The 11,776-nt window shown below is 41.2% G+C and overlaps 1 protein-coding gene across 5 annotated transcripts in view; it reads left to right on the forward strand.

The window, feature by feature from the left end:
• BEND6 (BEN domain containing 6) overlaps nt 1-11,776 on the forward strand; it is a 37,766-nt gene that overhangs the window by 21,924 nt on the left and 4,066 nt on the right. For all 5 annotated transcript variants that reach the window (XM_030555646.1, XM_030555650.1, XM_030555649.1 and 2 more), the window contains 2 exons: nt 1,439-1,631; nt 4,196-4,334. In XM_030555646.1, coding sequence (XP_030411506.1) covers nt 1,439-1,631; nt 4,196-4,334 — 332 coding nt within the window. The remainder of the gene's footprint in view (nt 1-1,438; nt 1,632-4,195; nt 4,335-11,776) is intronic.

Raw genomic sequence — 11,776 nt, forward strand, 5'->3', positions numbered from 1 at the left:
AAGTCGATAATATATAACTAAACTATTGTTGTATGTAAAGTAAATAAGGTTTTTTAAAATGTTTAAGAAGCTTCATTTAAAATTAAATTAAAATGCAGAGCCCCCGAGACCGGTGGCCAGGATCCAGGCAGTCTGAGTGCCCCTGAAAATCAGCTCACATGCCGCCTTTGGCAGGCATGCCATAGGTTGCCTACCCCTGATGTAAAGAAAAGTAAACCTCAGTAATGATAATTTTATTATCAGACAGTAATTAGGATAGTTAAGGAATTTATGAATAAATAATCATTATCCTTTTGTGTGTGAGAGGTTTCCCATTAGACACAGTGAATCACAGTGCACCTTCAGGTACAATTTTGCAACTCCCCTGACTTCAGTAGATTTTCATGTCTGTGGGTGAAGACAGAGCATGGACCAGTATGAAATGCTTTTCAATTCAGGGAATAAATCCTATGCTTGGCTGTGGAGGGGGGACTTTGATTAACTTCAAAGAGCTGAGAGGAAAATATTACCTTAAAGTTATGAAAGAAGGTCTAACTCTTTCTTTTTTAAATAATAAATAAATAAACAAAGGGAGAAGAGTGTCTTTCTGCCCATGTTAAAGAGATTGGCCAGAACTTAATTGGAGTTACTCTGATTTTGGATGGAGCGACCTGGGTCCCAGATGTTCCATTATAGTAACAGAGCATTACCAGGAGATCACAGGCACAGAATCTGTACAGGAAAAATATCAATGTAAAGATTTAATTAAATAATAACTCCATTAGTTTTTGCATTCATAATATAATTAAACATTTCAATGTACTGAGTCATGCCAATCCGTACAGATCAATTGTATGGACTTTATTTCACATGTCCCTAAATCAGGGAAAATCCATTTAAAACTATTAAATATGATGATTTTATTAAAAAATACAACTGTTATGTACAAAATCTACCCTGACATCTCCAAATAAGCGTACAGGCCCATATTTTCTAAGTGGTCTTAACTCTGCCTCTAAATTGACATGGGTTACAGTTGTAAACCCAGGTTTTGGGGAGCCCAAATACTCTGATTTCTCCATGCAAACAGCAGCTACGTTAGATAGCTAATAGCCTAGGTCCAGATTTTGGAGCTCTTACTAACATTGGTGAGCATGTACTGAGGCGAATAGTTCCATTGAAACCGGTGAGCCTGCTTGAGAAAACGTTCACCAGCATGAGTAAGGCACCACAATCTGGCCCCTGCCTGGTATCTGCAAAATGTATTTTACATGTGCAATTCCAAAATTAGAGGAGCACACAACTTGGGCACACAGTTTTGAGTGCACTGGTGCAGATGCTGCTTTTGAAAATGTTAAAATATTGGAAATAATATATATTTTTTTAAAAAGCATGTTTACATTTGGTTGTATTTTGTGAGGATTGGAACAGTCACGTCTGTGACCATTGTATTTTTCAGTTCAAGATTGAAAAATGGCAGATTGCCCTTTGTAACAAGAGCAAGCCTCAAAAGTTTATAAATGATTTGATGCAAGCCCTTTATACACATGAATACATGGCCACGCATAGCCTCACAGGTGCAAAATCCTCCTCTTCAAAGGATAAAGCAGCAAAACCAGCAATGAATCAGAATGAAGTTCAGGAAATCATAGGTGATGACTAGTTTATATTACTTGATATGGCATCGTGTCTTATTTTTCATTGCACTTTAAACTGCCATATTCATGTTACTAATGCATTTGTATTTGTTTTGGTCTCTTCACATTTATTATCTAATTACTGTTAAAAGTGCAGAATCAGTAAAAAGCAAAATACCTTTTGTTCCTATTATGTGGATTTTGAATTATTAATATTTATTATTAAACATTTATATAGCACTGTAATATTGCATGGCGCTTTACAGAAACTAAAAATACCACCTAAAGTAGTTAAACGGTAGGCAAAGAGAGGACAAGAGTTTATATAAATATAAGTAATGCTAGCTATATTCTGTAGTGAGTGAACATGGTAAGTTCTGATATTTTGAAAGAGGGTAAGATTGGGTGAGGCACAGGAATGGAAAGGAAGGCAAATAAAGTAGGGATTAATAGAAGAGCTTAAAGACAGAATATGGTTGATGCCCATGAAAGGGTGGTTCATTTCAGGTTTAAGGAGCAACGTGAAAAACAAAGACCCAAATGTGAAAGAGGGAATAGGAGATTAACTATTCTTCCTATCTTGTTTATTTTAAGTGTAGGATGGCAAGATGGTTAGCAACAGGCAGTGAAATGTAGGCAGGGCAGAGCTGGGTGTCATCTTAAAAGGGAGAAAAAGGAGCTTGAAATGTATGCCAAAAGAGAGAGGGAGTGACCCGGTTCTAATGTAGAAGAGAAAGGTTATTTTAGTTGTCAAAGAGGTGACTAGACTGGAGTAGGGAGAAGCAATTTGGGAGGAGAGAAAGAGGTTATAGTAGTGTAGATGAGAGAGAGTGATGGCATGAAGGAGTATTTTGACAGCACATATGGAGAGGAAAGGGTGAATTTCATAAGTGTTATAGAAGGAGGAGTGACAAGATAAGGGAAGTACCTAGTTTTAGTTGAGAAGAAGAAAAGAGCAGCTAAAGATAACTCCAAAGTTTGTTTGTTTATTTTGATTTTAGCATTAGGTGACACAGGGAAGTTGGAGTTGTCAAAAGTGACAGAGAAAGTGTGTTTGTAGGAGGAAAGATTTAGGTCTTTTCCATGTTTAGTTTTTAAAAAACATGAGGCCATTCTTGAAGTATCAGAGAGCTAGGAAGAGATGAAAGCCTGGACAGACAGGTGGGTAGATTGAGGAGTCATCAACAGAGATAAGAGGAGAGGTCTTGGTGACCTCATCCATTTCCCAAGTGTCAGTGGGTGGGAGGAAGAGCACCAGGAGGGGAGAGGACAAAGGACAGACCCCTAAGAATCACCAGCATGTTGAGGAGAGGCGATGGGGGACCTACCAAATGCAGCACGGAAGGAGTAGTCAGACATGTAAGAAGAAAACAACAGCTAAGCATGCCCAACACAGAAATGAAGATGTTGAGATGGTCAAATGGTTGAACACTCTGTGACAGGAAACAAAATGAGCTTAGAAGGGGCTTATTGTGAGTTGCTCCAGTTGCAGACAAATTGAGGGAGGCGAGGCTATTTTAGTATGGACATATCCAGCAGAGCCCCGAGAGTTGTATCAGTAGTACAGCTCTTGAAATGATTGTGGATGGAAGATGACCAAGGGGGAGACCAGACTCAGTACATGGACTGAATATCAATGGACCTCAGAGAGATCAATCTTCCTGACAGTCTGGCATAAAATCATGAATTTTGGAAGAAGGCTATAAAGTCACTGACCCCAAATAGGGAAGTATCAAAATATATGATAACAAGCAGCTCAAAAATAAAGGAGAGGCTACAGAAAGAGACCTGGAGTCAAAGGAGGATTTTGTTAGGTGAGGGGAAACAATATGCCTGAACGCAGATGGGAAGGAGTCAAAACAGCAAGACCAACTGATAAGAGACCGAGAAGGAACGAGGAGCAAGTCAGATGTTTTAGGATGTGTGAGGAGATAGGAACAAGCTGGCCAATCAAAGAGTTTCAGGAAAATAGAAGCTAGAAGATTTCATAGTGGGACACATGGTTAAAAGAAGATAAAATCAAAGGCGGAGGTGAGGATGGTGAGGGATTCAGGGAAGCAGGAAGTAGAGCGCTCCTGCTGGGTCATGTGAGTGCTTCATTCACAGAAGTCAGCCAGCCCCTGAGCAGACAGAGCCGGAAGAACAGAAATGGAAGAAGAAGAAGTAAGTAGAGACAAGGGTGGTGAAGAGCTGTCATGGGAATGGATGAGAGCGTAGGATTAGGATTAATTGGCAAGGAAGAGAACAGAGATAAAGGAAGAAAGGCAGAGTGTATATATAGGAAGTATATAGTACAGGAAGTCATCAAGGTCATGGAACTTCCTTCTGAGTTGCCCAACAAACTAAGAGCAGGACTGGCAATATGGAAGGAGAAAACCAGACTAGAAACTGGTGAACCAGGCAGAGCAGTGGGCAAGGGGAGCAAAGAGGCCAAATACAGAAAAGAGTAGGGTAAGTCTCTTTTGGATGTTTAAATTTCATAAGCCCAATTGATGCAACTTGGACCATACACTTAATATTTTCCCTGACTTGGCACTTTCATCTGAAGATCTCATAAATGTCATCTCTTTATTTTGCAGGAATCACAAAACAGTTATTTCCAAATACAGATGATGCTTTAATTCGGAGAATGATGGGGCAAAAGCTAAACAATTGCACCAAGAAGCCAATTTTAAGCAAAGATCTTAATTCAGTTGTTTTTCAGAAGCATAGCTTTTGGTAAGTCTTTAAAAAAAAAAAAAGGCAAGCCTGCCTCCCAAATGTATTTCAATATGTGGCTCTGTCATTGCAGTAACAGAAACTACAGTAATCTCAAAATTATCTTTCATATATATGTTCATACCGATACAGTTGCCCAATATGGAGATACTTTCACATCTTTGTATAAATTTTACAAAATAGAAAAGTACTCTTTATTTACATAGCAGCACAACAAGGCTGCTCATTCGAGACAGACCACACAGGGCAAATAAGTTAAGGGGAGAAAAGACAGAAGATTTAACATCCTCAAAATCAGTAACACACTAATCTGATGAATATGTCTATTATCGATTCTACATTATTTAGTCTTCCTAATATAAAGCCATTTTGTCCTCTTCATATGAATTAAATGTGTAAGAAACTTGAACTTCCACAAGGTTCAGCCCCCAACACCAGTGGATCTGAAGTTCTGCACAGATCTCAGGATATCCAAAAGACACGGTCAGAAGTTCTCTGCTTCAACTACATTTTCTAGTGCTAGGATAGTGAAACTCCTGCTACCTGGATAAGATGATACTGACAGGATTTGCATTAATTTACCTGTTAAAGACCCGTGTCTTTGAGGAGGGGATTATGTCATGGAGAAACACCATCTTTCTAAATGCAGTTTCTTCTCCTCTTAGCCCACTCCACAGACTTCTTTCACAAAGCAATTTGAGATCTACTGATTAAAAATGCCATGTAAGAGCTATTAATTATGATTACTGTTATTCTCAGTTTATATATATATCTAGATCTAGATCTAGATCTATAGGCATGGTCTAAAAATACTAAACCTGTCCCTGTTTTTAATGAAGTCACCAATTTCTATTACAATGTTTTCAAATGTCATTCAAAAAAATTGAGTTTAATAGAAAATGATACCTATATGACACATTGTAAGTCAATAAGAGTGGAGATTTTTGGAGAAAACCTCTTTAACAAGGGACAAAACTATTGACCTTACGTTAGGACTTTTGGAAAGAAATATCCTCCCAAAGGTCCACATTCTCCTACATCATTGTCAACCATGAAATGGTCAATTCACTTAGAGGCCCAATGGAATAGACAAATCTGTGTTGCATACAGTACTTCTGTCAGACTCCTCCAGTTTTTCAGCATCAATACTACATAGGTGTGACTCACACCACCTTTTGAATTCATGTGAAATATTGATTAGGCATTAATCAGAGCAGTTATTTGTGCCAAAGATCTTGTTATTGCAATGATGAGATGAATTGTGTTAAAGATTCACATCCCAGTGTTTCAAGCCACTAGGCCGCCTTGATGCCTCAAGCAGTCTTCAAAGCATTATCATAAAGTGAATGGCCATGTTTATTTGCATAGCATTTTGCATTAAATTTTAAAAAATAACATGTTATTTGGAATGCTGGGATATTTTATTTTTAACTGTGATGCATTCTGGTATAGGGGGTTTGTTTTAGCACTGTCACTGTCCTTGTTACAGTTGGGCTAAAAGTGACAGAGTAGGATTGCCACAAAGTACCTGAGTAATAAAATTTGTAGTCAAAATTCTCCTCTCACTTTCCACAGGCATGGGACACTGGCTCCTCAGCATTCTCCTCCAGCCTCATGGAAGCTCTTGTTGTTGTGGGAGCTCCATGAGGAACTGGATCCATGCCTAGGGAGCCAGGGAGAGGGCTGGGAGGACAGCTGCTCACCAGGGCATCGCCACACTCCAAAACCATAGGGCATACCAAACCAAATGCAAATTCACTATGTTTCCAGCCTCCTGAGAACAACCTATAGGGGTCCCTACTTCACTTTAGATGTTTTTCATTTTCACATCTAGTAGATTATTGCAGAATTCAGTCTTCTGCTAACTTTCTTCTCCCTAACTTAATTACAATGTATGCCTTAACAATGCAAATAGTCATTTCTACATAAATCTAGATACTGTGTAACAAAAACTATATGCAGTTATGAACTATCAGTGTACAAAACATCACCTATAAATCTTTCAGAAAATGACAGAAACACTGTTATATGTTTTCCCAGACTGAAAGTTCACCATGAGCTAAATTCATGTTTCATTATTAGATGCAACCCCTTACCAAATAGAGCCAGTCATATAATATTAATGAAAGGTATTTGACAAATTTAATGGTTTTGTCACATAATTTATTCTCAGGTGTATTTTGCTCTATTCAAATAGGTCTAAAGTTTATCAGAAATGCTTTGTTGAATATATTATTCAATTGTTGTTCATTGTTTGTATTGCAGTGGTGCCAAGAGGCCCTATTTATGGACTGGAGAGGTCATCTGTACTAGATAATGTATAAAGCTAAGACTATAACCAAATAATGGGCCCTGCTCCAAAGAGTTTACAATCTAACAGATACCTTGGAAACTAATTGAATATCATATCCACCAGCTTCAGTCCCAAATACTGGCAAACATGAGATACCCAACACATGTTAATAGCTTGTATCACTTAACAAAATTAGGGTTTCACAGATAAACAACTTGGACAGAGGCACCATGCTGTGAAAATTCTGGCCTTGGATAGGGGATTCTGGGGAATCACAGTGGAGCTGCAGGTGGACAGGCAGTAAATACATCTGAAACTTATTGAGAAAAGTTATTTTTATTCATTTAAGTGTAACAGTGGAGGGGGCATATTTCAATCTGAGAGGTTTCAATTGTTTCTTCTGTAGCTGCCATTTCAGAATTCAGCTTTCCGTCTCTGAGCTTTAAGTCAGTCTTTCAGATCGTCATCCGCTGTAGCCAGTTTGCATATTACATTGATCAAAGTGGCAAACAATCGAGGATTCGGGCTTTTTATTGATCTGATTATTTTACAAGACATTCTGTGTGGTAGTAAACAGAAATTACTTACAATGTAATACAAACAAAACTACACAATCCATAGTCACCAAAAGCTCACAGATACAAAATTCTCACTGGTCCCAGAGAAAAAATAAAAGCATTAACAGTAAAGTACATGTAGTCTATTGTCAACTCCTATCTATGAATAAACACTGATAGTGAGATTTTGTGCTGCGCCTCTAAGAGGGGCAGCACCGAATTCATAGTCCAGGACATGCCTGATCCTGGGCTGCTCCAGTAGAGTGGTCCACAGCATAATTTAGACCACCTTGGAAGCTTGTCTGTGTTACAGCAGCATCCCCACACTGCTGTGTGAACCAGAGTGCAGTTCGGAATCTTATCAGAGCAGTACTGTACATTATGCCCTCACCTCTAACACATCTCTACATTCACCAGTCCTACCCCTGGCATTCCCTTTACACCAGGGCTTACAAATCAGCCCTTAGAAAGCAGGAGTGGTGCCAGGGTTTTTGGCACCCTAGGCGGGGGTCCTTCCGTGCTCCCGGTCGTTGGCGGCAATTCTGCATGGGGGGGCGGGTCCTTCCGCGGCTCCCGGTCTTCAGGGCACTTTGGCGGTGGGTCCCGGAGCAAGTGAAGGACCCGCCGCAGAATTGCCACCGAAGACCTGGAGTGCGGAAGGACCCCCCACCGCCGAATTGCTGCTGAGGATGGCAAAATGCCGCCCTCCCAAATCCTAGTGCCCTAGGCGACCGCCTAGGTCGCCTAAATGGAAGCGCTGGCCCTATTAGAAAGCAGCCTTCACAGCTGTCTTTGACAATGCCTGCACCAGGGGAACTCCCCCAACCAAATACAGGACATTTAGGATATGCAACACAGCAATGTGAGCCTAGGGTAAGTGGGGTTCAAGTCAGCTGACCTACATCAGGGAACCTTGGTCTTGAGCATCTACATTGTATCTTAACTCCAGGTTAAGAATTTTCTGACCCATGCTCGAACCTAGGGCTCTGGCATCCACACTGCAGTGCACAGACCTGAGTCAGAGTTAACATATCCCAAAGTGCTTAGTGCCCCCTGACCAATGTTGACACTCTAGCCCTATGAACATGGCGCACTGCGGGAAAACTCTACTGTCCACCTGCTTTCCCAACTGTGACAGTGCTATTGATGGAACTCAGGTGTCCATAAGGAGAACGTGACTACCTAAAACTGCATAATTAGCTCCACTGGTGGCAGTCTCAGTAGAATGACTGTGGTTTGAGAAGGCTTTACACTGAACTACCATCTAATCTGAGAATTGGGCCTCCACCTCTAGGTTGAGTCACATTGGCAGGAAAATGCCCCTGTGCACCTGTTCTGAGGATATTCAGGACATCAGTCTCCAGGGCTGTCACACTATTAAAATGAACCTTTGCAATTCTTCATTTTTAAAATGGATGTTCAATGAAAGAGTTTTTGTTTGGTCGGTTTATTTGTTTTTGAAAATCTAGATTTCAGAGGAAAAAACACACACACAAGTTTGGTGCATGCAGTGTGCTCCAGTATGCCCTGGGGATCCCTTACACCTGCCCCTGCTGCACCCCGGCAGACAGGAATAAAGGATTCCCAGGGAAGCTGCAGGGAAGTTTTGGGGCTGGCTCCCACTCACCAATCTTACAGTGCATGCTGCCCAGACGCCTCTGCACACGCAGCCCTTGGTATGGGGGGAGAGGTCAGGCGGGGTTAGGAGCAAAGGCCAGAGAATGGAGCAGGACCAAGCAGCTGTCCTGCAGAGAGAAGGAGAAGCAGAGCTCCCAGCTCAACGCGGCCAGAGGAGGGTGACCCCCAACACCCTCCCTGCAGGGCAGCCACTTGGTCACTGCCCCACTCTCTGGCCTCCCTTGCCTTCTGTGGGGCTGCGTGTGCAGGGGCGCCTGGGCTACATGCACTACCAGTGCAGGCAAGTGAGAGCCAGCCCCAAAATTTCTCCACAGCAAGGAGAAGCCAGAGCCACCAACAGGCAAGGCTGTAGGGAAGTTTTGAGGCTGGCTCCCACTCACTACCCTGACAGTGCATACTCCTGTGCACACAGCCCAAGTGGGGCCCGGGAGCAAGGGACAGAGTGGAGTAGGGACCAAGCGGCTGCCCTGTAAGGAGGGGGAAGCAGCAGAGCTTTTGGCTCAGCATGGCCAGAGGAGGAATGGCCCCCAATGTCCCAGCAGCTGGGAGCCACTTCCCATGTGTCAGTTTGCTCCCTGCTCAGGGCAAGTTCTGCACAGCAGTGAGGAGCTGCAGCTACCACCACAAGAGGAGCAGGAATGAGGAGTGCGCTTGGCCAGGCAATAATGGCACTTCTGGCCACTGCTCTGGCTGCCTGCAATGCTGCTCTTCTACTGCAGGGAACTTTGGGATACACCCGGAGGACTTCCAGGACCTGAGTCAAGCACACAGGAAAGCAATAGGACTCAGACCCTAGGTCCCAGTTTAACACTGGCTTAGACCTTCCAGTCCTGTAGAGTCCTGGGAGCCCTAGGTTAACAGAATTGGTGTGTGGGTGCAAGGAGGATTACGCTTGAGCCCAGGCTCAAGCCCAGATTTACACTGCTGTGTAGACATACCCTTAGGGACCCTTTATGCTGCACTGATCCTTGTATCTGGTGTAAAGGGGCTGGAGAGGAGGTAAGGATCTCACCCTACAATGTTCTAGTCAGGTAGAAGAGAGAATTCTGAGGCAATCTAACTGTAACCTGGTGTCAGGCTGTAAGAACCTGTAGGGAAGTATAGAGCTGATCTGCTGACTCATCTTTATCCAGAACAAGTAGATTTCATTAGCTTCACTAAGGAATGGAAAAGGTCAGAGTCTCTCTGAGGCAAAAGAGAGGATAGAGAGAGGAGCAGGACTTCCAGCGGAGACAGACCATACTCCCCATTCAGGAGGGTTTGGGACTAAGGCTTGTGAACCTGATCCTACAATTCTGTGCCTGGTCATAGGAGTTTACTCACAAAGTTTGCAGGACATAGACTGGTAACTACAGTCTCGCCTTAAGATTTTGGTACTTTAATTATGAATAAAGATTAACCCCAGGAAGGAAAGCTTGAGTTTAGCAATATCAGATGCATGGGTAATGTATTTGCTGCCCCTACAGTTTTGGTGTCATCTATAAATATGACCACAGTTGAATTCATGCTAAAAGAAACATCCAACATAGAAAGAGATGAAGCAGCCACACAGGATAAAAAGATGTACTCTATATTTTGTAGTTTAATTGGTTCATTAATAATCCAAATCCTATTACAGTATTGGACTGCACTATACATAGTAAGAAGCTTGAAAACTAACAGACACTACACTAATCTATTATGATACGTGCTAGTCCCCAAGCCTCTTGGAAGTGCTCCACTGACCACCAGTGGTCGATGGGTTACTACTTGAGAACCACTGAGATAATAGCAAGTGAAAGAATTTTCATATTTGTTTTTCACTCATTGGATAACCAATAAGGCAACACATAACCCAAAAAATATAAATATACCAGCATGGATAGACTACAAATTACTATATTGTATATTTTTGCTATTTCTCCCAAGGATGAGAGGGCCCCTTAAAACAATCATTATGCTTGTCTACATGGGGAGTTATTCCTGACTAACTTCATTTGTGGATGGAGAATAATAATAGTGCCAGAATAAGAGTGCCTTATTGCAAATAAACTTAATCCACTTCCAAGGTGGATTCACGGTGGATTAAATTAATTTGGCATAAACACTCCTATTCTGGAATATTAGCATCTACACATGGAGATAATCAGGAATAGTAATCTGTTTTAAACTCACACACTACTTAATTCTGGATTAATCTTCACGTGTAGATTAGCCCTTTGTTATGTGTCAGTTCACTATAATATTCTGTCTTGTTTCATGAAAGCAGCAATAATCTCAAACAATGTTATAAAACTATCTGAAAAACGAAAAGTATATTTTTCAAAAATTCACACAGGTTGTGAAAAATAATATAAACACTATATACATTATAAGAAAAGGAGACATACTTGATCTCCATTGTGAATAGTCTGAATGCTCATAGAGTTTTAAGACCAGAAGGGACAACCAAATCATCTAGTCTGATCTCCTGAATATCACAAGTCACCAACACCACCCAGACCAGTACACTAAACCCAAGAACTGAAAATAGACCAAAGTATTACAGCCCACATAATACTAATCTATTACACGCCACAGGCAGAGAATAGGAGGGACCAAAGTGAACCAATGCCCGAGTTCCCTGCAAAGGCAGCGAATTAATTCTTTTTTATCCATCTCTTTTTTCTGGCATGATGATCCACAAACTTTTCTGCTTTCTTGCTTCCTCTGCTGCAGTAAAGATACAAGTATTCCTGAAACTATGACAGATGGAGCTAGAGATAAAACTATCATTACTTTCCCAATTGCTTTTTAATAATGAAAAGGGAAGGTCTTTCAGCAGTAAGTATTTTTAAACAATACTTACTATCCCTTTTAAAAAAATACATTTATATCCAATTCAATGCTCATCGAAACAAGTGGAAAAATTTCCACTAATCCAGTGGATGCTGATCAGAATGTATAAGAGCTAAGTACTGTTATTTTTATTTTAT

Source organism: Gopherus evgoodei, chromosome 3 (assembly GCF_007399415.2).
Source record: "Gopherus evgoodei ecotype Sinaloan lineage chromosome 3, rGopEvg1_v1.p, whole genome shotgun sequence".
NCBI lineage: Eukaryota > Metazoa > Chordata > Testudines > Testudinidae > Gopherus > Gopherus evgoodei.